The sequence below is a fragment of the Phoenix dactylifera genome, chromosome 1 (genome assembly GCF_009389715.1).
Source record: "Phoenix dactylifera cultivar Barhee BC4 chromosome 1, palm_55x_up_171113_PBpolish2nd_filt_p, whole genome shotgun sequence".
Taxonomy (NCBI): domain Eukaryota; kingdom Viridiplantae; phylum Streptophyta; class Magnoliopsida; order Arecales; family Arecaceae; genus Phoenix; species Phoenix dactylifera.
This window is the reverse complement of record NC_052392.1, coordinates 3,421,209-3,447,326: the sequence shown is the minus strand read 5'-3', so window position 1 is coordinate 3,447,326 and position 26,118 is coordinate 3,421,209. Positions and strand designations below refer to the sequence as shown.

Sequence of the window (26,118 nt, the reverse complement as noted above, 5' to 3'; positions counted from 1 at the left end):
CTTTTCTGAATTTAGCTTCAACATAAAATGATAGTTGACTTTAAGTACCAGTTAGATCATCATAGAGTTCCTATCATAAATTGGGAGCCATACCTAAACAATGTATCTTAATTTAATATACTTGATTAATTACTAGTTAAATCTAGGTCCACTTGACTGCAAAACCATGATCTACAATCATCAAATCGATTTTTTCCCTTGCTCTTAATGAAAGGATTGGAAAACTATCATATTCAATGAAATCAGTTTGTGGTATTAGAAAATGGCTAAAGTATGTGTATGGCTGAGAAATACTTGGCAGCTTGGAAATTCTTCAGGTAAACCATGGTCTTCTAGCTATTATGCAAGATGTGATATTTTAAATGCACAAAGACTTCCTATAGGATAGTTTTCACAGTGTATGTTCTAAACCATGCATGTTAATGGCATCTTCAGGCATTTGTACCCTCATATCATATAACCATCCTGCCACAAAGTTTTATACTAAACAAAATTGACTAAAATGTTAAAGAGCAAGACGCATACAGCAACATTCTCCATAAATGGTTTTCCAGCTCTTTTTCTTTCTTTTGGAGTCATCAACCCCTTGTCTCCTTGGTCAAGCAACTTTTGTAGGTAAACATCCATAAATTAGCTCCTTAACCATGCTATAGTTGCACCAGAAGCCTCACTCATTGCTCCACCCAGATTCATCATGTGGACCCACATCCACCAAAGAGCCAGTAAGCATTCCTACTAACCTTGGAGTGGTAAGTGAGGATGATAGTGGTATTTTGATGATTAATACAATAATCAAGAGTATGTTACAAGTTAATTCGATACATCATTTATAAATCTGTTACTCTCAGCACATTAGTATAATAAGATAAAGATGCATTTCATTGTTTATATGGATGAATCTAACATTAAGTTGCAGCAAAGTGTGGATTGAGTCGACCCCGGCACATCAAGAAACCATCTGGCACACTTCTGCAAAAATGGCATGGATGAACAGTAGTTGGGTCGACCCAAGCAAAGAATGAGTCGACCCAAACCTCAAGCCTCAAGAAAGCAGTTCTCTGGAAATACTAAGAGGGTCGACCCAAATGAAACTTGAGTCGACCCAAACTTGAGTCGACCCCAAGTTAACATGAGTCGACCCAAAGGCAATGACATTCAAAAATAGGTTCTCTGAAAACCCTGAGAGGGTCGACCCAAGTGGAAGTTGAGTCGACCCAACTGAACCTTGAGTCGACCCAAAAAGATGTTGAGTCGACCCAAGTGAAGGAAGGCTGAAATGCAAGGTTCTGTGGTTCTGAGAGGGTCGACCCTAGTAAAGGTTGAGTCGACCCAAGTGAAAGTTGGGTCGACCCCAGTAAAAGTTGAGTCGACCCAAGCACGGGCAGAAGCATAACGGCTAGTTCTGCAGAAGTACTTTTTGACCTTCTAACAGTGAGTAACGGCTAGTTTTTGAATTCTAACCATTGGGGCTTGTCCAATGGATGAAGCAAACTATTTAAAGTGACACTATTCATCAGAGGAAACATCCTTTTGCAAAATATCAAAGATTACTCAAGAAAGACAAGTGCCCTAATCTTCTTCATTCAAGTGCTTCATTCAAGAGTCAAAAGAAAGTGGTTGAGCAGATTCCAAGAGATATTAAGAGCTCCATCCACCCTTGAAGAGTGAAGCATTCTTGACAAAGAAGAGAGAAGTCTCATCAAGCGATAACTATTCTCTAAACTCTTCTTTGTAGATTATAATTGTTATATTTGCTCATCTAGGAGCTTCAACTTTCTTACTTCTTTTATTAATCACCTTGTAAAGGTTTGTTGGTGAGCCCGTAAAACCAATAGTGTAGGTTTATTGGTGAACCCGTAAAACCAATTGTAAAGGTTCGTTGGTGAGCCCGTAAAACCAACATAGGTTCGTTGATGAGCCCGTAAAACCAACATAGGTTTTTGGTGATCCCGGAAAATCAAAGTGTAAAGGTTTTTGGATTGTGAGCCCGGAAAACAATCCAACTGTAATCCGTGGGATTATAGTGAATTTCCAAGGGGGTCGCTTGGGGAGTGGACGTAGGTGCTTAGGAGAGCACCGAACCACTATACTTCTTGTGTGTTTGTATTGTGCTTTGTTATATTTCACTAACTCATAAATTGACATAAGTAAGATAGTAAAAATTAAGAGAAACCAATTCACCCCTCCCCCCCTCTTGGCTTGTCACCTTGGGCAACAAGTGGTATCAGAGCAAGGTACTCCTATAGTATTTGTTGATCTCACAATCAAGAGTCAAAGATCATGACAACCCAAGTGGGATGTTCTATGAGTGAGGGGAAATCCACAAATAGACCTCATCTATTTAATGGCACAAATTACACATACTGAAAAGCTAGGATGAGGATATTCATTCAAGCTCTAGAGTATGAATTGTGGTATATTATAACTAGAGGACCTCACACACCCATAATTAGTATAGAGGGCACTATCATACCCAAACCAGAAATGGATTGGAATGAAAGTGATAGAAGACTAACACAATTAAATTCTAAAGCGATTAATGTACTTTACTGTTTACTAGATGTAAGTGAATTCAATAGAATATCTACATGCATCTCTGCAAAAGAAATTTGGGATAAACTTGAGGTCACAAATAAAGGAACTAATCAAGTTAAGGAGTCAAAAATAAACATATTAGTACATAAGTATAAATTATTTAAAATGGAATCCACTGAGTCCATAATTGAAATGTTTACTCGTTTTACTGAAATCATAAATGGGCTAAAGAGTTTAGGAAAGTCTTATACTAACTCTGAATTGGTGCGAAAAATTCTCAGGTCTCTACCAAGAGTTTGGGAGGCCAAGGTAACAGCAATTCAGGAAGCAAAGGACCTCAATACACTGCAATTGGAGGAACTTCTAGGATCACTCATGACCCATGAGTTGACCATGAGGCAAAATTCAGAAGATGAGGTCAAGAGAAGAAAGACCATTGCCCTAAAGTCTACCACTCCAAAACAAGAAACTGAGTCGGAATAATCTGATGATGATGATAAATTTGATGAAGAAGGAATGGCTATGCTTGGAAGAAAATTCAGAAAATTTATGAGAGGTAAGAAGAGATTTCATAAAAAAAAACCCTTCTTCAAAGGTAGCTCAAGCAAAGAAAAGGGTAAGGACAAAGAAAAGAAAAAGAAAACACCTATTTGTTATGAGTGTAACAAGCCCGGGCATTATAAGATAGATTGCCCGGAATTAAAGTGGATGGCAAGAAAACTTAAAAAGAGGAACTTCATGGCTGAATGGAGTGAAAGTGAGGAGTCAAGTTCGGAAGAGGAAGATCATCAAGAGACGGCCCAAATATGCCATATGGCCAATGACGATGAGGGGTGTCTTGCAGCTAATAAAGTGGATAAACGATGGTATCTAGATAGCGGCTGTTCAAGACACATGACCGGTGACGTAGACTAATTTGTCACCTTGGAATCTAAGAAGGGTGGAGTAGTAACCTATGAAGACAATGGAAAAGGGTATATCATTGGAAAGGGTAAAATTTTCATTACTCCATCTACCTTCATAGAAAATGTCTTATTAGTTAATGGTTTGAAACATAACCTACTTAGCATAAGTCAATTTTGTGATAAAGGGTTTAAAGTCACATTTGAAGCATCAGTATGCATAATCACAAATCCTAAAGATAATAGCATTGTACTTATAGGACAAAGGCAAAGAAATATTTACATGGTAGATCCTCATGAATTAGGCAAGAAAAATGGATTATGTTTAATTACTAATGAAGAAAAGAAAAATGAAACAAGTTGGCTTTGGCATCGTAGACTAGGACATGCTAGTATGGAATTAATATCAAAACTAGTCAAGAAGGAATTAATAAAAGATGTGCCAAAATTGATCTTTGAAAAGGACAAAATTTGTGGACCATGCTCATTAGAAAAACAAACAAAATCATCCTTCAAATCAAATAATATAGTATCAACAACTAGGCCTTTTGAACTCATACATATGGATCTATTTGGACCCACTAGAACTGCGAGTCTAGGAGGGAAGAAGTATGGACTAGTTATAGTAGATGATTTTTCAAGATATACATGGGTTTCATTTTTGGCACATAAGAATGAAGCATTTTCAGCATTCTTGAAATATTATAATTATATCATAAATGAAAAGAAGCTCACCTTAATAGCAATTCGAAGTGATCATGGAACTGAATTTGAAAATCAACATTTTGAAGAATTTTGTAATGAAAATGGTATCTCACATCAATTTTCAGCACCTAGAACGCCTCAACAAAATGAGGTTGTTGAAAGGAAAAATAGGACCTTGGCAGAAATGGCACGCACGATGTTGTGCGAGTCAAATCTTCCAAAGTACTTTTGGGCTGAAGCTATAAGCACTGCTTGCCATATTCTAAATTGGGTTTTAATACGACTGATAACCAAGAAAACTCCTTATGAACTTTAGAAGAATAAGAAACCAACTGCTAAATATCTTAGAGTATTTGGATGTAGATGTTTCATTTTAAATAATGGCAAGGAGGATCTAAGTAAATTTGATGCCAAGTCAGATGAAGGTATCTTCTTAGGATACTCCACATCCAGCAGGGCATACAGAGTGTTCAATAAAAGAACTCTTGTAGTCGAAGAGTCAGTTAATATCATATTTGATGAGTCTGATAGTGAGTCTGCTAGGAAAGAAAATATTCTTGATGATGATGCAGGAATTATTAACTTTGAAAAATTAAATCTTGATGACGTGCCAATTCAAGATAAGGAAAATGATCGCGTGCCACCACAATCTCAAGACTTGCCAAAGGAATGGAGGTATGCATGTGGACACCCTAAAGACTTAATCATTGGTGATCCATCTCAAGGGGTAAGAACTCGATCCTCTCTTAGAAATTTAAATGATTATTTTGCTTTTGTTTCACAGTTAGAACCTAAGACTTATGAAGAAGCTGAAAAAGATACCAATTGGATAAATGCTATGCAAGAAGAATTAAATCAATTCAAAAGAAGTAATGTATGGACATTAACTGAGAGACCAAAGCATAACTCTGTAATTGGAACAAAATGGATCTTTAGAAATAAATTAGATGAAAATGGGATAGTTATAAGAAATAAAACTAGACTTGTAGCTAAGGGATACAATCAAGAAGAAGAGATAGATTTTGATGAAACATTTGCTCTCGTAGCTAGATTAGAGGCTATTAGATTACTTCTAGCTTTTGCATGTTTCATGGATTTCAAATTGTATCAAATGGATGTAAAAAGTGCATTCTTAAATGGTTTTATAGAGGAAGAAGTATATGTAGAGCAACCTCCTGGTTTTGAGAATCATGAATTGCCAAATCATGTGTTTAGACTACATAAGGCATTATATGGATTGAAGCAAGCACCTAGGGCTTGGTATGATCGATTAAGCAAATTTCTACTAAATAATGACTTCAGTAGAGGAAATGTAGATAAAACACTTTTTCTCAAAAGAAAAGGCGAAAATCTGCTAGTGGTACAAATATATGTAGATGACATAATCTTTGGTGCCACAAATGATAATCTTTGCAAAGAGTTTGCTAATTTAATGCACGGAGAATTCGAGATGAGTTTGATGGGAGAACTAAGTTTCTTTCTCGGATTACAAATCAAACAAACTAAAGAAGGTATCTTCATTCATCAAACTAAGTATACAAAGGAAATACTAAAGAAGTTTGGGAATGAAAATCACAAGGGAGTAGGCACTCCAATGAATCCTACTAGTAAGCTAGACAAAGATGAGAAAGAAAAGAGTATTGATATTAAGCTTTATAGAGGATTAATTGGATTCTTGCTCTACCTTACTGCTAGTAGACCAGACATCGTGTTTAGTGTAGGAAAATGTGCTAGATACCAATCAGATCCTAAGGAGTCACATTTAAGTGCTGTTAAAAGAATCCTTAGATATTTAAGAGGAACTACAAATATAGGATTATGGTACTCGAGAGACTCCTGTCTAGATTTGCTTGCCTACTCAGATGCTGATTTTGCTGGATGCAAATTAGATAGGAAGAGCACTAGTGGAACATGTCAATTTTTAGGAAATAACTTAGTATCATGGTTTAGCAAAAAGCAGAATTCAGTAGCACTGTCGACGGCTGAAGCTGAATATATAGCTGCCGGCAGTTGTTGTGCTCAAGTACTATGGCTTAGGCAACAACTAGAGGACTATGGAGTTAAACTAGATAATATTCCTATAAAGTGTGATAATACTAGTGCCATCAACCTTACTAAAAATCCGGTTCAGCACTCTAAAGCCAAACACATTGAAATAAGATATCATTTTATTAGAGATCATGTGCAAAATGGAAACATATGTATTGAGCATGTATGTACTGAGAAACAATTAGCTGACATATTCACAAAACCTTTAAGTGAAGATAGATTTTGCACGCTTAGGAGGGAATTAGGCATATGTGATCCTTTTTATTGAGGAGATATAAAAGGGAGCAAGCAGTCTCATGATACACTCCTCCCATTTCTAAAAACCCATGAAACATTAGTCAAACTAGTCATCTATAGATTCCTTACTCATGTATCATTGTCCCAGCAAGAATTTGTAAGGATTGGAAGAAAGTAAAATTTTTAAAAGGGAAAAGGAAGAGAAAGAAAAAAAAATTTCTGAACTAGGGTCGACCCAACCCAGAATAGGGTCGACCCAACGTTGAGTCGACCCAAGAAAAATCTAGGGTCGACCCAACGACGGGACCCCACTGTTAAAAGGGGGACCCATGAGCAATCTGGGGCACTGTTTTCACTTTGTCCTCTTCCGAAAACCCTATTCCCCACTCTCAAATCTCCTCCAATCATCTCCAAACAGTAGATTACATCAAGATCTTGAAGAAATGGGACCCAAGAGAGCCGTAGCCAAGCGATCCGGGAGGGTTTCACGGATCACCCGTGCGGATAGGGCTGCTACAGAGCCGTCTATAGTGTCTCCACAAGGTGAGACACGTGTAGAGCCTCCTCCTCCTCCCTCCCCTTCAGTCCAACTTGCGAAATTTGCGGGGAGACCGGTTACCACGGGGAGAAGGATCCACTCCGAGTTTTTGGATCAAGAAGGGTTCCGTTTGGGGGAATGGATCCGAAAGCAAGGATGGGAGTATCTTTGCTCCCTAGATGTGGTGATCTACCCAGGATTAGTCCATGAGTTCTATGCCTTCCTCAAAACTGGAATGGGAGGGCTTATATCTGAAGTTCGAGGAGTAAGGGTTAGAGTTTCCGAAGAGAGTTTGAGTGAGTTGCTTCATCTCCCCTGCGAAGGAGCAACTCCAAAAAAGCCCGAAAACAAATTGAGAGCCTTGCAGTTGATTCTTGAGAATGAAGACTTCGATTATTCTGAAAATGTAATAGCAAGCTCTCTTTCAGCTGAAATGAGGTTGTTGCACAACTTCATAGGTCGGATTTTATTTCCGAAGAGCGGAAGATTTGATCTCATTTCTGAGCGAGATCTGGTTGTCATGGAGCACATTATTCAGGGCATTCCCCTGAATCTCCCGGCTATGATACTCAGGCAGATGAGAAAGGTTATATGCAACTCCAGAGTCTCCCTATCTTATGGTATGATACTCATCCTGATCTTCCGACAGCATGATATATCTGTAGAGGGAAAGATCTCCAGGCATCTACTATTCACTGACACATACACTGCACGATCCCTTGTTCGCATGGGTTATGAGAAGGTGAACGGGCAGTGGGTACGTGCTGGAGCTGGGATTTAGGGTGATGCACCAGAGATTGGAGACCCCATCCCTGAGGATGAGGAGCCTACGGATCATCCTACAGCACCTTCAGAGGCTGGACCTTCGTCATCTGTTCCTGCGGGAGACACAGATGAGTTTTGGAGTAGGATGACTGAGCTTATGTTAGCTCAGGCGAGGACTATCACTGATGGACTGACGAGCAGACTGGATATTATGACTGCTGAGATCAGCGATCTTAGAGAGCAGATAGGAGCTCTACGGAGAGAGAGAGAGAGGTTCATGGACCATCTGTGCCCCAGGCAGCTGAGTCAGAGATTTCGGCATAGAGTCATCCAGCTCACCGAGCTCCACGCCAGACTCAGTCCCATCAGGCTCGACCTCCCCTCGCCACTTATGCTAGAAGGATGAGGACTAGATCACAGCCATTAGATACCCCCTAGGCTGATATTAGCATTCTGATTAGAGCCTAGGATATGTATCTAGTTCTCATATGTATTTTGTGTTGATCATGTACTTTGAACTTTGATTGAGGAACATTGTATTTGTTTTGTTTTGGCATTATTGTACTACAATGTTCCATTTTGATCAATGAAACTGAAATGTTTGTTAATTATTGTGTCTATTCCCATGCACCTATTTGATGATAACAAAAAGGGGGAGAAGCAAGGAAAGAGAAATAAGTTGAGCAAGGAAAGAGAAATAAGTTGACAAACAAGTTGAAAATCATAATAGAAAAGCATATACATTTAAGGGGGAGCAATTTGTAACAATGAAAATGTTAAAGTCTAAAATTTAAATAGAATTTCAGAATTTGGCACATACCTTTTACACCTAGATATATAATCTGAAACTCATACTTTATCTCAAATTTTTGAAGTTTCATCTTTAATGAAATATAAAAGAAAGGGGGAGTAATCCAAAAGGTCAAATTGGAAACATTTGGATGAAATAGGGAGAGACTTCACTCTCAAATTTGAAAAGCTGAAATTCAGCAACAAGCCATTTTAAAACTAATTTTAAGATAAGTATCAATAGGCTCATACTCTATATTTTGTAATCATAAAAAAGGGGGAGATTGAGGATGATAGTGGTATTTTGATGATTAATACAATAATCAAGAGTATGTTACAAGTTAATTCGATACATCATTTATAAGTCTGTTACTCTCAGCACATTAGTATAATAAGATAAAGATGCATTTCATTATTTATATGGATGAATCTAACCTTAAGTTGCAGCAAAGTGTGGATTGAGTCGACCCCGGCACATCAAGAAACCATCTGGCACACTTCTGCAAAAATGGCACGGATGAACAGTAGTTGGGTCGACCCAAGCAAAGAATGAGTCGACCCAAACCTCAAGCCTCAAGAAAGCAGTTCTCTGGAAACACTGAGAGGGTCGACCCAAATGAAACTTGAGTCGACCCAAACTTGAGTCGACCCCAAGTTAACATGAGTCGACCCAAAGGCAATGACATTCAAAAATAGGTTCTCTGGAAACCCTGAGAGGGTCGACCCAAGTGGAAGTTGAGTCGACCCAACTGAACCTTGAGTCGACCCAAAAAGATGTTGAGTCGACCCAAGTGAAAGAAGACTGAAATGCAAGGTTCTGTGGTTCTGAGAGGGTCGACCCTAGTAAAGGTTGAGTCGACCCAAGTGAAAGTTGGGTCGACCCCAGTAAAAGTTGAGTCGACCCAAGCACGAGCAGAAGCATAACGGCTAGTTCTGCAAAAGTACTTTTTGACCTTCTAACAGTGAGTAACGGCTAGTTTTTGAATTCTAACCATTGGGGCTTGTCCAATGGATGAAGCAAACTATTTAAAGTGACACTATTCATCAGAGGAAACACCCTTTTGCAAAATATCAAAGATTACTCAAGAAAGACAAGTGCCCTAATCTTCTTCATCCAAGTGCTTCATTCAAGAGTCAAAAGAAAGTGGTTGAGCAGATTCCAAGAGATATTAAGAGCTCCATCCACCCTTGAAGAGTGAAGCATTCTTGACAAAGAAGAGAGAAGTCTCATCAAGCGATAACTATTCTCTAAACTCTTCTTTGTAGATTATAATTGTTATATTTGCTCATCTAAGAGCTTCAACTTTCTTACTTCTTTTATTAATCACCTTGTAAAGGTTTGTTGGTGAGCCCGTAAAACCAACGGTGTAGGTTTATTGGTGAACCCGTAAAACCAATTGTAAAAGTTCGTTGGTGAACCCGTAAAACCAACATAGGTTCGTTGGTGAGCCCGTAAAACCAACATAGGTTTTTGGTGATCCCGGAAAACCAAAGTGTAAAGGTTTTTGGATTGTGAGCCCGGAAAACAATCCAACTGTAATCCGCGGGATTATAGTGAATTCTCAAGGGGTCGCTTGGGGAGTGGACGTAGGTGCTTAGGAGAGCACCGAACCACTATACTTCTTGTGTGTTTGTATTATGCTTTGTTATATTTCACTAACTCATAAATTGACATAAGTAAGATAGTAAAAATTAAGAGAAACCAATTCATCCCCCCTCTTGGCTCGTCACCTTGGGCAACAGTAAGCAATGAATTTTTCACTTCCTATTCAAATCAGCCATTATTGCCCTCTACTCTGTTATGCCAAAATACACATATCATATCTCTGATTTTTGCTTGATATTCTCAAAAAATGAAAGTTGATACGATTATTTGGCATCACTCTTTTTTTTGTTGTTGTTGGATGAACATTTGGCATCACTCTTTAGAAAGCTTCTTCTAGATCTCATTACACTAGATGTCATTTCTTCTGATTAGCTGGGTATTTTGATTTATCAGTGCGGTTGATAAAAAGAGACCCAAAGAGTGGTAAAATAACTCAAGCAGCACTTAGTGATTAGCTTGGCATCCTTTAAAACTATATGAGCATGAGAGAGCTGCAACTCACTCCATCTTATCATTACTTACATCATATTGATGAATTTTTTTTTTTTTGCCTCCTCTTTGTTGGCTTGTGGTTGTTGCATCAGTTTGATGGTTCTAAAATACCAAATGGTACATGATGCAATCCAGTGAATTTGACTGTATTGTTTATAATCAAGTCTTGGGATTTCAGATCAACTGATCATCCTTCACATCACTTCTTAATTCTAAGATTAACCTGCTAAAAGACAAATACTTGTTTAGTTTGTCCATCTATAAGTTATACTTCTTGCTTCCTCGTAGCATAAGCTTAAATTCTACAACTAACAAGATAGATTTAGTTTACCAACATTCTTCCAGTTAACATATAATAAATAAAAAATAATACAATAATAATTTCATAATAAACTTGTTTCAGATAGACGACCAGACCTTTTTCTCTTATCGCCCAAAGCTATTTAACAACCAATGCACATGGTTAGTAAAATGTCAGACAGCCACTAATGAAAAGCCTATACGAATTATATTTTAAAAAAAATCATACTGCTGACTCCCTCGAGTGACTTCAAGGGCATAAACTGGGCATGATATGACAAGCAATTCATTCTGCTAAAAGAACATGACACTCCTGGTTTTGCTGCTGGTATCACCTGGTAGTTTCCTTGAGAATGGGAACCTGATTAAAATTAACCATACCAACTAGCCTCATCCCATCTCTACAATGATCACTTGGATCAAATGTTATGCTCTCATCATTGTGGTCATATTCAGCATGTCCCCTCTTTCTTTTCATACAAAAATTAATATATTATGTTGCTTTCTGCATTTGTTCTCAACAGGTGATTTACAACACCCAAGCTTCATATAATATATCAGTGAGACCACAAGCATCATACATATAATCTTCTGTTTTACAGTACCCTTTTTGGGACATCAATGTGATCCCTCACAGCACTCATAGTCTTAATGCTATGTACAACAGGTGGCAGCGAGAATCGAAAAGGAAAACCAAGGAAAAAAATTGATGTGATAAAATGTACAAGCTCAACAGCTATACTCTAATGACAAATAACTGAGATGAAATTGCCTTTAAACGTTTCTCACTAGATAAATTATATGCCGCCAAGGATGCTGTAGTGGTGATACAATTAAAGGGAGAAAAAAAAAGCCACCAAAGTTAGCTCTATAAATACAATCTACAGCTGAAATTCAACTCTCGGTTGTGTACCAGGAAGGGGAAGAATTTTGGAGCCTAAAATTGAAGACTCATGAAATCGAACTGAAACCCTCTACAGGATCTGATTCTTCTAGCATGGATGCTGCTAGGAAGCAGTCTGCTGCATCAGCCAGCCTACCATCATCTCTATGAACCAATCCCAAGTAACACCAGGCAAGTCGATTGGTGGGTTCAAGCCTTAGAGCATCTAAGAGAAAGCTTCTAGCCACGGGCAAAGATTTCGAGCTTTTCTTAGAGAGCAGGCAACCAATCGATACCTTGCAGGGCACATTGTCCAACTCCATCAAAAGGGCATTGCTATAAGCAGCCAATGCATCTTTAGTCTCACCGCGGGCCTCATACATAGAACCTGATAAAACACAGGTTCAAGCATGGTCATTCTCTTTCCACTTTTAATGAGGAGCAGCTGTTTATGTCAATATAAACCAAGCCAAAAAAATGGCGGTAATTTGAAGACATATATAATGAAGAGTGATGTAAGGGCATACAATAATCAAACAATGAATGACTTCTCTGTGTGCCTTCAATGCTTGGACATACATAACTAAGATCAAAAGCAGATAAAACATTCCAAAGTTTAAAATCCCACAAGCAAAATAAGCAAAAAATAAAGAGGAAAGATAACATATGTGGGGGCAAAAGTTAACCTTCAATTTTGGAGTTTTAACTTCCTGTGTAAAAACACTCTTTCTTTTGTTTAGGTATAACATAATGCAGCTGGAAGATATGATAAGGTTAGGAAAAGGACTTAACACAGAAAATTCAAGACTAACTAGTTAGATTGCATTAGTGAAAACTATAGATATTGCATCAAAAACAATATGTCCTTAATCTTTTATTTGCATGAGTAACTACCCAAAATTAATTACCATTGTTTTTTTATTTGAGTTATATTTCTAAAACAATTCATGAAGCATAGCTGCAGAAGCCAAATTGAAATCTTAAAATTCTGACCTCCTAGTAGGACTAGCTAATCTTCTGGAAACAATAATTAACAGTTGTATACTTCTATCCATCGATAGGTTTCTTGCCAGCCAATCATTATCTATTGTGCTAATAGAATGCTTAAAAATGTTCGATATCAAATAAAGGAGTTAACAATCTTAGGATGTTAAAACATGCATCAAACATGGAATTGGCAATATAAGAATCTAGCAGCGAAGTGTTTCTATGGGTGTGCACATATAGACTTTGTTCAAAGATTCTTAGATTGCCAGGTTCTTTTTTTGATTTAGATTTTATTTTAGCAACTTCATTACAAGATTCATATGATGGAGGAGTTGCAACCTAATAATCCTGTAGCGAAGTGTGTTTGAGCACACACACACACACACATACGCGTGCCCACAATCATCCAGAACTTAGATTGGCGACTCCTCCTTGTAATGTAGAAAATTTTTTAATAATTCACTTCATAAAAATAGATTGCCAATTCCATATTGACGTAGAAAATTTCTAAAATCTTTATGCCAAATTACATTCATTTCAGGACGGAAGCAACCTGCTTCTGCACAAGATGAACATAAATAACCAATATGATAAATTGTTAGTAGTAGATAAGTAAAAAGATTTCTATTAAATTCGAGAGGTTAAAATAGTAGCTCAGCAATTATTAAACAGTAACTGAAAAAAAGAGATTAACTATAAGTGTTACCAAAAAAACAGTAAATTATAACAGAGATTATTGCAAAGATGAAAAGTCTGATCTCTACCTTCCATTTGCAGTATAGCAGCAGTGTATGGTTTCAGTGCCCTAGCCTTCTCCAAGCATACCTCAGCATCTTTCCAATGGGAAAGGCTAGAGTATAGAATTGCAAGACCTTGCCATACTTCAAACTCGCTGACCTTATCATCCTCAACCTGAAGGAACATCAACATAGATATTGAGAACTAAAGAGAGGCCTTTTCCAAAGAAAAACAGCAAATTTTCCTTCCATGATTAATGGTCATTTTCGTCCTACTACACCCTCTTGAAAGTTGAAAAATAACTAGAGATGTTGGAAGTGAAACGTGCAAACAAAATATCCAATATGGTAAGACCAGTCACTTATAATCATTAATGATCCATGTCACAACACATTTAGGAGCCATGGTGCTATGCATGCAAGCATGCTCAAAAAAATGAGTACAAGTACATGCAGATAACACCTATCAGACATTAGTATCACTGTCAACATATAAGTCCTTTGCAATTCACAAGTCCAGCTTCAATTACCAAAATATGAGCCCTTAAGTTCTACTATAAACTTCCCATTAGGCAAAAGGATAATCATTTGTATTCTCAATCTTTTTTCCTGACCTTAGTGAACTTTCCTACAGTTCACAAGAAAAGATGTTCTTTTCTGATTTCATGAATTTTACCTCCTATTGCACGTGTGCACAAACGCATCGCATCAATATACAAGTAATTATTTACATTTCTAAGATCCAGCTTTCCTATCCAAACTATTGAACGTGGACTGATTAACATTTGTTTATTAAACTCTGAGAAACCAAATTGTAAGGTTAATGGATAAGACGTGTATCCTCTCTCCCTCTCTCCCTCCCACTTTTCCTTGATTCTAATAAATTCCGCTGGTACCAAAAAAGGACAATTGTTCTGATTACTATTCATTACATGCCATAGCAAAATACCTACCTGGCTTTCCAAATATGGCTAGTAGAACCTCCAGAGTGATGAAAACAAAGATTAAGATAAGGAAACCTTTGTATCAAGCCACTGAGGCTTAACTAACACCTGCTCTCCCTTCTCCCCCCCACCCAAAAAAAAAACACACACACACACAAACAAAAAAAAATAAAAAAAGAATAAAAGAAAAGAACCAATCACTTCATATTTTTATGGTTTCTGTCGCCAGACCTAAATCATTGGACCTTTTTTTTCCTGCACTACTAAAATTGATCGAAGATCCATATATCAATGTACAAATATTCAGCAGTAACTGTGTCATCTCTTCCCTTAATGCTGTCCAAGAATTTAGATATATATTCAAAACATTCGCCACTATGTATTACGACAGTGAAACAAATCTTAAGATACCATCAAATAAGAATGTGATGACCAAGAAATCATACACAAGAAAAAAGTGGAAAGATCGATACACCTGACTTGAATGGTGAGGGAACCTCTGGTACATTAAGAGGACCAAATTTACATCAGATGATCTCGAAAAAGAAGTCCCATAAAAATCTAAATGAAAATCCTCATAAATGTTCTCACAAAGCTAAAGCAAATCAATTGTTTGGCTGATATGATTTGATTCATGATTTCTCCACCAAACAATGCTTATATGGGATGAAGCTTGTTGGTTGCAGTTGAATTTAACAATCTCTAGTTCCTGTCTAACGGAGATTTCTGCTATGTCCCTTTTCTTTTTGACTAATCCATGACAATAACCATCTACCCTAATTTCATCTGTCGAGAATGGAAACACTGTCCAAAAGGCTTGGGGACTTCTTTACAAATTTAAATAAATCTACACTTGACATTATGAACTACAGATGAAGCTTGTTGGTTGCAGTTGAATTTAACAATCTCTAGTTCCTGTCTAACGGATATTTCTGCTATGTCCTTTTTTCTTTTTGACTAATCCATGACAATAACCATCTACCCTAATTTCATCTGTCGAGAATGGAAACACTGTCCAAAAGGCTTGGGGACTTCTTTACAAATTTAAATAAATCTACACTTGACATTATGAACTACAGATAAGAATTGCAAAGGAAACAGCATGTTAACCCTACATACTTTTAAGCACAGCCCTTTCTTGTTAGTACTTACTCCAAACCCAAATTTAAACTCAATTACCATTTCAGATAACAATTTAATCACCACAGCTAATTATCAACATTGTATACAACAAGAACAAGACAGAAATGGATTAGGAGTACATAAAGTTTTTGTATCTTCTTTTCTTTTTTTTTCAATTATTCATAATTATTAGCCCTATGACAACTATTGAAGTTGGTTTTGCAGACGTTTCTTCACCATCATATAAGTTCAAGGTTATATTTGCTGTCTCTCTAAGATATTCCACATGCATTTTAATAACTTCCATAAACAATATCTTAGGTCCTTTCCTCTTTCCATCCCTCTGATCCAAAACTGAGCCCCTGTCCCCACTAAGCCCTCCAAAAATCTCAGCTTTACCTCATGCCACCTCATTTGATTTTCCCAGATGCTTTCTTTCAGTAAATCGAATACCAAAAAATGCAGTTAGCAGTTGCACTTGTGCTTAAAAATGGCAGGCACATGCACAGAGAGGAGAAGAGAGGAGTAGTGCCGACAGATTTGCAATGCAAGTCCTTCAGAGACTATGAAGCAAAAAATGAAAAAGTGGACCTCTACCTTTTTGAGCTTGAAGAAATTTTTGAATCAGATGTCAGCAATCATCTCAAAGGGGATGTGACTGGTAGCTAAAATCATAACCACACACTCAAGAAAGGAGAGCAAAAGAAACTATAAAAAATTTCAAATATAATATATATATATATATATTAGAAGCAAGGCAAACCTGAGTGCTGTTCTTGGAAGATCCAAAGGTTTTTCTTTGGGCCTGAACAAGTGCAAGCAAGAAACTATATACTCCAATTGCATCCATCGGCAACGATCGAGCCACTTTCAATTTAGCCTTAATTCTGAGTAATGGCCCTTGTTCCCACTTTGAAGTCTCATCTAAAGCAGCATCAGTAACAACTTCAGCCTCCAAATATCGTTGTTGAGCAGACAGAACCAAAGCAAGCAATCGCCAACCTTTAGATATTGATCCACCAGTTGCATTAATAAATTCTTTTGCATACCGGAGTGCAGCATTGGTATTGCGTTGCTCAGCATATTCAAGGCCTAAGTCAAAAATCAAATCTGGGTGACTGCAGTCAAGTGCAATTGCCTCATCTAGTGACTTTAAAGCCTCAACTTGCAAACGAGTCCTCTCATGGTCTGACGAAGCAATTTTCGCTTGTTTCCCCAAACAAGTGCCCAAGAAATGGAGACCCACACTCTTTAGATGCTCATCTCCATTTTGAGCATTTGCAATAGCTCTCCGGGCATATTCTACTCCCTCAGAAGCAAGAAGACAATCCTCACTACAGATCTTAGCAGCCATTAACAATGTCATTACATCATTAGGGCTTTCATGCCTGTTTAAAGACTTTCTCAACAAATTCAAAGCAGATCTGTTCTGCCCTGCTCCGCTATAACAAAGAGCCAAACTGCACCACCTTTCACAGCGGGGATATATTCCAGGCATTACCTCTTCATAGTGCCTTCCCAAAACAGATGTCTGGCCACATAGAGACAGTGCAAAAGTAAGGTGCTCCATCACTGAAGGATCCCATTCAGTCTTACCAAGGTACCATTTCCTTAACAATATCATTAAAAGTAAAATAGACTCTTCCAAATTGTTCTTAGGAATGAATGAACCTTCAACTTGGGCGGCCAAACTAGGTGGGTTAGCTTCTACACCACCATACAACAAAAAAACAGCGAAGCTTTTTTGAATCCTCGCACAGCATTCTTCATCAAGGTTCCATTGGCTGAGAAGAGCACGTCTGTAAGAGGCTAAAGCTTCCTGATGGCGCCCAGCTTGCTTCCATAGTTCTGGAAGGACCTCCACTGCCTTACTAATGGTTTCCTGTAACTTTTGCTCCACTAACACATCTGCTATGCCATGTTGGAATATTTTTTCCACAGCATCAAGGACACTTTTACATTCTCGAGCAGCTTCTGCAATAAACAAAAAATCTTTCTAAAAAATATGCACTTTCTTGTTAACGCAACAAGAATACCGTAGAAAACAGATCAAATAATAGAGAAGAAAAAGCTAAGGAAGTCAATGTATCCTCATAGGACTTTTATACTAAGGTCATAAATAATTTTGCAATCCATACCAGTGGCTTTACCAAGCCTTTGAAGGGACATGGACTTCAAGTATATGGCTTCAAGGACAAGGCTAGCAGCATGCTGAGACACCTGGTGTATTGATCTAGTACGAGGGCGGTTCCGCCTTGAAGCAGGCTTTTCAGAAAAGGTGGGTTGCAAACGCTGTATAGCAGCCTGGAGGTCTATTCCATCAAATACACGAAAAGCAGATTCCACGTCGCCCCTCTGATACTCCAGCCTCCCAAGGAGTGCTCTTGCTTCCTTCAATATTTCAAGAAAACATGCATGCAAGACAAGAGGGTCAATCATGTATCGCTATATGATGGAAAAAAGCATGCCTTAACAACAAATCTATGTTCTTCAATTAATTTAAGAAGAGATGCATATGCAGAAGGTCATTTAGGAAGAAAAAGGCTTAATCTTCAGTATCAAACTCAGAATCAGCCTCAACTGAGTTGCAGATAAAACTATTTTGCCACAGTCAGAAATATAATCATAGCAATATTTACGCATTTAAAGATTATCAACTACAAAATTATCTCACACATTAAGATGTTGAAAATTATCACTGTAAATAATACTAACCACCATTGGTTATTCTTTAACCCCAATATCTAGCATTATAAGGGTAATTATCATTTGATTCAAGATCTCAGGTCTCAAATGCATGCATAGTAGAAACTGCTACCTGAGAGAGAGAGAGAGAGAGAGAGAGGGGGGGGGGGGGGGCACCAATACAAACTAAAGACCAGACACTCACACAAGTACTAATTCAAAGTTCAAAGTCCTCAAAAACCTAGAGTTTAAAGCCCATACAACAGCAAAATGATCAAGGTTTTGAAAACTGATACCAAACCCATCACCCTTGTTCCATCAGAATGGTATGGTATTGGCACAAGTACGTGCTAAAACTAACAGCATCAAAAGAATGAAAAACTATCAATACTGATGGTACAATTGATATGGTAACATCAGTACACACCGGTATTACCACACAGATAGTTTCGCATTACTGTGTCGGTTTCATGTCAAAACAGTAGGGCACCAATGGTACCAACCCATTTTGATAGTCTTTGAATCCATTGCAGAATCAACCTATTGAAATTATTTTAATCATTGAATATCAAAATCAGAAGAGCATCAAAAGCCAAAAAATGTGCGAAGGAGTGAGAGTTATAGTGTTCTCCAAGGAAGGAACAAAAGATTTCATGTTAATCACAGTTCAACACATTACAGATTATAGGATTGAGAGAGCAAGAGTGCAGTTCAGGAATGGTTTAGCATCAAAATTAAGCAGCTTGTGTTTTCAAGTCAAGAGCCTCGAGCTTGTGTAGACATAACTGACTCAACAGAAGGAAACATAATTTCACTATATTCACATGGCTTACGTTTCATTTAATATGTTTCCACCAAAACTTTTTAAACTTTTCTTTTGTTCATTTGCTCTTCATGCTAGAAAGAACTAGATTTACAAGCTGCCAGTCGAGGGTGAAAAGTGGACCAGCTGAAACAAAAAGTTGACATTTTGATTTTTCACGCCTTTTTTTAACTAGGAACTTTGAACACTTCTTGAATTCATGCCGAGATAGTCTGTCTTTTGGACCTTTCTCAAATTTTTGCATCTTGCTATTAATTATCTATACGGTGGATGACACTAAATATTTGGGAATCAAAAAGCGTTAGGGCATGTTAACGAGCTAATCTATTTGAAGATTTGTGCCTTAAGGCAACACTTAACAATATACAAACAAATGCAAAAATTAGTAATAAACAGGTGTCTTATACTCAAGATCTCCTAGCGTGTGAGAAAAAAGAATTTTATTCAGTTGGAACTTGGAATGAGATGAAAGCCTTAAGATATAGAAAGGCTTATTTACATTGTTGTGTATGTGATTGTTGAATCGATTTTCATTAAGTTTTAGCCAACGAATTAAATCTGATTGTTAAGTCAAATCCTATTAACTTTTAGTTAATTAGTTAAATCCAGTAGACAAGCAAAGTGGTGGAGAATAGTTCTGGACTTCTAGCTATCCTAGGAAAGTGAAGGCTACAATACCATTCCAACGTTTCCACAACCCAAGAGGGCATGACTTCATTTAGCAATGCACAACTATCATTTCCATTGCCGACATTTGAAAATTAAATGCAATAATGCTTGTGATTCCAAAATGTCCCCATGATTAACTTGAGCCCACCTCAATCTTACTCATTCGTAAACATGATTCTGTACCTATACCTAGGAAGCAGTCTTTGCATTCCACAAATGAGAAGTTTATCACTCCTCTGTCTACTTTTCATGGTATGTTATGATGATTGCGTTATTCAGAATGAGCATGTGGACTTCCCGCCATTGCTCTTTGACCAGGCATACTTTTAGTTGCTGTAATTTGTAACATTCTTTGAAAGGGCCTTCTCGTGGCATTCAATCCTGCTTTTAATTCTTCAAAAGTTACAGAATGCGTTTAAACCTTTCAGCTACTGGACATAATAATTCAAATTTTACTTGATACCGAATGTTTCCACTGCATAAAATTTATCCTCAAACATATTCAGATTCTTCAGCCTGTGATCAAACTAAATGGAACTTTATTTGCAGTTCTTTTTCCTTACAAAATAAGATAAATTTAGTCAGAGTCAATATAAATTCCCATAATAGGAAATTCAACAGAATACATGCATAACGTAAACACACACAAATAGTATATGTGTATGAGTATCAACATTTCCTTTACATAAATGTTTCTTGCAAATTTCGAGTAAGCTCCAAACTTTTTGGCAGATATTACAATATCCAAAACCACTTCTCTATGGTCTAATAGATGATATGAGAGGAATTCCCTGCTAGCAAGTGTGCGACCAAACAAAACCACCATTCATATTACAAAGAGATTTGCAAGCTCTGCCCTATTCTAATTCTAATGAAATGAGAGAGCAGTACTATTTCTGATAAATTAATAGTTAATTTTTGAGGTCTCCTTTATACTTTAAATCATGATAAACCTGGTTTTGAATTTAAAGAGAAAAGCAAGGTTATAAATCATAGTATTGGGGCCTGTCCCAATCTAGTACCATGCAAGTAAGCTACAGGGAAGATTTGGGATAGAGCAGAATGACCATTAAAATGAAGACAAAACAACTAATTTAAAAAATTGGTGTATCGGGATGCCAAGCTATACCAAGTATCAGGACGCAACCATCCTGACCATCCAACCAGGATGAAATGAAATGATCTGGTCTGGAGAGCCCAGGATTGAATGCATCCTAGGACCTGATCTCTTGATACAGTATCTCCGAGATCGATCGAGCCCTTAATCCTTGGAGATAAGCATAAATGTAAAAGACCGACAAGAATGCATTTGCATTTTTGTAGTTTCCAATTGAGTCATATACGTTCTCTCAGACCTTGTTCTAGAAAAAAACAGAAGGTTTCCTATCAAAATAGTTTCCCTTGGTTTGAAACTGTGAAAATCCAAGATGTTATTTGATGCTAACAATGAAAGTTGGAAACTTCAAATATATGAGTTTATATGAGTAAGAACTTCCTCTAACCTGCTGAATTTATACCTACTGAGTATGTGCATGAACCTTATCGCAGCTATCTTCAACCTTAATTGTTGTCTATTTCGGGAACTCATTCAAGCTCCCACATAGCTCTTGTTATCAAATAAAAACTACATCAATCACCTAAACATTAAATTATATGCTATCATGCACCTTTTATGTATTTCCCAATTTGAAATCAACTACAGCTAACTTGTTAATAAAAATAATTAAACAGCTGTAATTATTTAGCAAATATACTCTCTTGAGTGCTCATTCACGTTAGTAGCATCAATTATAGCATCCTTCCCACCCCCACACCTAGATCAGCTCTTTCTGCAGCACCACTACGTGCAAATAAAGTTTGAATTGGGATTAAGAACTTACATTCTAAGATAAGACAATGTTTCATTAGAACTATATAGTTCAAATCAGTCTCCAGCCTCCCGAATGACCCCCCTTATCCAAACTTGCCCTGGTCAGGAAATTGAAACCAAATCCAAAGTTGGTGTCAATTAAAAATCAACATTGTATCAATGAAATCAGTCAGATTCCATATATATCTCAAAATAAGTTAAATACTCTCAAGACATTTTGAGGTGATGTATTTCCCCTTTGCTTTCCATTTCTGGGATTTGAGATTCCACTCCAGCTTCAGAATCCCCCAAATGCTAGAGCTCCCACTTTCAGCTACAGGTTCTATCAAAAAAGGACGAAACTTTCCTCCAATTATGTCCTCATATTGATCATTTCATGTGTGTTTATCCATAGTCACATACGTTGTCATAACACAGTCGTAAAATAATATACTAGCAATCAATTTCCCTCATAGATCGCAATTTTAAGATTCCATACTGCAAGAAGAAAGCGTCTTTATGCTAATGGTACCAAGCTATTCAGGAAAACCTACATCATTGATCTCAACTCAAACAACCAAACGCTCAAGAATCAACCTAGCAAGAGATCGTGCCAAAAAACCCTTAAAATCGAATTTCTATGCCAAAAAAAGAAGAAACCAAACCTCGTAATTGAGGGAGAGCCCTTCCCTAAGCGACGACTCGGCCTCCTGGATGTTTCCCTCATCGATCTTGGCCTCCACCTCGGCGGTCTTCATCGTAAGGCCGTTCATCGAAACCCCCCTCACCGACGCCATCCTGTCCTCCCTGCCGTTGCCGTCGCAGTCGAACCCCATCGCGCCGCCCGATCCCGCCACCCGTACCCTCCTCCGCCGTCGCCCACGCGCATCCGATCCGAGCCTCGAGCCGATCGACGATCGAAACGCCCCCGAGGATGGGAAGAAATAGGAGGAAATGGAGTAAAAAAGAGGAATAGAATCCGATTTAGAAGGAGGAGGAGTGGATCCAGACGGTGGTCAGAGATCGGATCGCGGAGAGAACGGCGACGAATTCCGCGACGAGTCCTCGGGGTCGCCTTACGGTTAGGACTTGGGAGGGGACAAGAACGGTGACCGGAAGCAGGTTTTAAAAGGGGGAGACGGGGTGACGGAAGGTGACGGGAACGATGGCAGGGCGAGGAGCGCGAGACAACGGGAGCTCTGACGCGGCCCCCAACAAAATATTAAAAAAGTACGTTTAATATTGATGTTTTGTTAGGAGGTTATGCGTATAATTGCCAAACATAAATATAAGTCGGCCAATGCTCTGCCGATGTTGTATATATGAGCACTTTACAGGTAGAACGTCCCGGGTGAAAGTAGAGGTGATCACGGGCCTTCTGGCCCGCCCAGCCCGGCCCGAAAATTTTCGGGCTTGGGCATTGAAAAAGCGCCCATTGGTCGGGCCTGGGCAGGAAAAGCGGCCCGACCAAAAAAATCGGGCCGGACCTGTAAACTTTTAAAAATGGCCCGGTTCGGCCCGGCCCGACCATAAAATATTGGTATAATATATTAAAATTTTTTTGAAAAACCCTAAAGACTAAAGACTAAAGCCCCCCCTCCTCTCGCTGAGAGCCGCCGCACCCCCCCTCCCTCGCTGAGAACCGCCGCACCAGGAGGAGCAGCGAGCGACGATGGCGGTCGACGACAACGACGAGGCGATGATCGTCGCGCTCCGCGCCTCCCGCTCCAACATCGTCTCCATTCTCCGTGCCTCCGCCCGCATGGACAAAGGCCTCGTCGCCGTGGACGCCCGCCTCTCCCTCGGCCTCAACTCCCTGGACGCGGTCACCGAGGCGGTGGCACCGCTACAGTCGCAGGCCATGGCCACCAAGGCCCTCCACGCCCGCATCAACCGCGCCGTACCCCCGGCCCTCTCCTTCCTCCGCAGCTTCGCTCTCGTGGAGTTCCTCCAGCGCCGCCTCCTCCGCCTCTCATCCAGGACCTCCTTACCCCGTCTTCTCGACTTCGTCGACTGCGTGGACCGCCTCCGCGTGACCATCGCCGCCGTGGCCATTTTTGCCCATTTCTAGATTCCAAAAAAAAAAAAAAAAATGGGCCTGTCGGGTCGGGTTTCGGGTCGGCCTCTAGGTTCGGGCCTGTCGGGTCGGGCCTGGGACCAGATTTATAAGGTTGGGTCGGGCCTGGACAAAAAATTAAGCCCGACAGTCGGGCCGGGCCGGGTCTGGGCATAGCCATCGGGCCTAATTTTTGCTGTAGAGCCCGGCCCGAGCCCGGCCCGGCCCGGTTTTGATCAGCTCTAGGTGGAAGTTGTAAAAGCCATTTTACATAGAACACCTAGTAATATCATGTATAAGTTTCCTTTGTGAAAAAATCTTCACACGAAGTCCTCAGCTCGAAGAATGGAGTGCTCTTAGGTTGCTATAGGTACAACAGTCTTTGAATAAATATACACCCATACGGCTAACTTTTTGCTGCCCACAAGTGAAGAGTTAAATACATGTTCTAATAAAAACGAGCGTGTATTTATCAAGCTTTTATGTAATTAACGAAGGAAAGATTAGAACAGCGATTTAAGAGCAAAAGCGGGTTTGACTCGTTTAACTTATTTCAACCCATTTTCTAAGTCTAGCTGGATTATATATTTAATAAAATAGTCAAATTTGAATAAAAATTTTTGATTCATTTAATAGATAGGTCAGTTTAGAATCAATAAATTGTTGATCTATTATATATCTGACTCGATCCGTATCTTATTCCACTTGACCCAATTGTCACCCCTGATTAAAAGGTCAGAGACTGGACTAGAAGATGATTTGTGTGCTTTGCCGGTTTATCTCATGTCTACTATTATCATTCCAACTTGAATGCATAGAGGCTCAAACAAGATACGAGGAATTTCTTATGGGGATCAGCTAACTCTAATAGGAAATTTCACTTAGTTGCTTGGATGTGGTATGCTAGCCTATTCAGAATGGTGGTCTTGAACTCCTATCCTTGGTTGCCAGGCATGAAGCTCTGATGGCAAAATAGGCTGCTAAATTTATGCTCAACGAGAGCTAAATAGGCCATTGAAACCAGCTTCCTTGGTAGAGATTCTCATAATTGAAAATTCAACAGATTCACACTATATTGTTGTTTGTTGAAACTCTTGAAAGATTTCTGGATGCTTTTTGGTACGCATGGCACCTTGTTGAGATGTTTAGAGGCTGCGATGGTTGCAATCAGGTAGGTGTTTAAAGGTGTTGAGGTGTTTAAAGGCCTCTGCAACTACTTCCTTGGCTTCCACTCCCTGAAACAGCTCTCTCATTTGGAAGGAGGTTTATAAACATGCAGCCAATATTTTCCATGGATTTGCAACGGCTGATAGCTGATGGTAAAGGCACAAAGGTGCTTCAGCAACCAACAACAATTAATATAGATCTCCTTGAGAAGGTCATGGATCATGGTCGAGGGTCAACTCGAGGACAACAAAAGTTGGAATAGTGCCCTTCACAAGCTTTTGGACAGGAGCTGACCAACAGAATACGAGCTTTACCAGTGCAAAAACTTACCACTTTGATAGATTGGGTTGGGGCTTGCTGGATCCATGTTGGTAAAAGCAAAAGATTTTTGTATAGCCTCTACTGACATGGCTCCTCCTCTATGAGTGCTGATACTGTTTAGCTCTGGAAATTGAGAATCCACCCTCAAGTCTCTCTATTTTGGTGGAAGATCATTTGGAACCATCTCTCCTGTCGGTGTATTCTTCATCTATTGTCATGCGTACCCTGATGTTGAAGAAACTACTGTGCAAGTTCTCTTTCAGTATCCACGAGCTACCGAGATATGGAGCATTTCCAATATCCCGGGTGTAAATGTTTTGGAAACTCTCTGTTGGCACCATCATACAAGCAGTTGAGGAAGGAATTAAAATGAGTGAAATCATGTTATTTTCTTTTGTTATGGGGCTTATCATATCTGGCTTGCTAGAAACAGGAGTCTCCGAGAGCAGCAATCTCATTCCACAAGTGTTTACAAGGAAAACTTCTTTTCATGCTTATGAATGCATCAAAGTGGAAGCCATGGAAAATTCTAGGATAGCTAAAGAAATTTGGGGTTCTCAACCATCAAGCACTAGAATTAGATCAGTGATACTCTTCATCTGAGAACTGACTCTCACCTCTCTGTTTTCTCAAGATCAACTTTGTACAACACCAATATTTCAATGGCAGAACGAAGGGCCGCATGAGAAGGTATTATCCGTGCAAGCACGATGCTTCAGGCATCACAAATCATCCTCAAAAGAAATCCTGTGACATGGCATGTTGGGTACCAAACCGTAACACGAATGCTCATGCAGCTCACCCTATTCTTCAGGATATCTGGAGGATTACTTCCAATATCCAAGCATTTCAAGCTAAACGTGCCTATCAATAAAACATAATATTCCGACTAAATGGGTGGCTTCTTTTGTAGCAAACCTCCCAGGAAAATCATTTGGGACTCTCCTTCAGTTACCC

At 38.9% G+C, this 26,118-nt stretch overlaps 1 protein-coding gene across 1 annotated transcript; it reads right to left on the bottom strand.

The window, feature by feature from the left end:
* Positions 1-11,462: 11,462 nt before the first annotated feature.
* On the bottom strand, positions 11,463-22,809 carry LOC103697066 (protein NPG1-like). Its single transcript, XM_008778836.4, has 5 exons — positions 22,283-22,809; positions 17,730-17,982; positions 16,355-17,565; positions 13,553-13,700; positions 11,463-12,189 (listed from the first exon to the last, which is right to left on the bottom strand). Exons 1-5 carry the CDS (start codon positions 22,451-22,453, stop codon positions 11,870-11,872), a joined length of 2,103 nt encoding a protein of 700 aa, XP_008777058.1. The 5' UTR covers positions 22,454-22,809; the 3' UTR covers positions 11,463-11,869.
* Between the last annotated feature and the right edge of the window lie 3,309 nt (positions 22,810-26,118).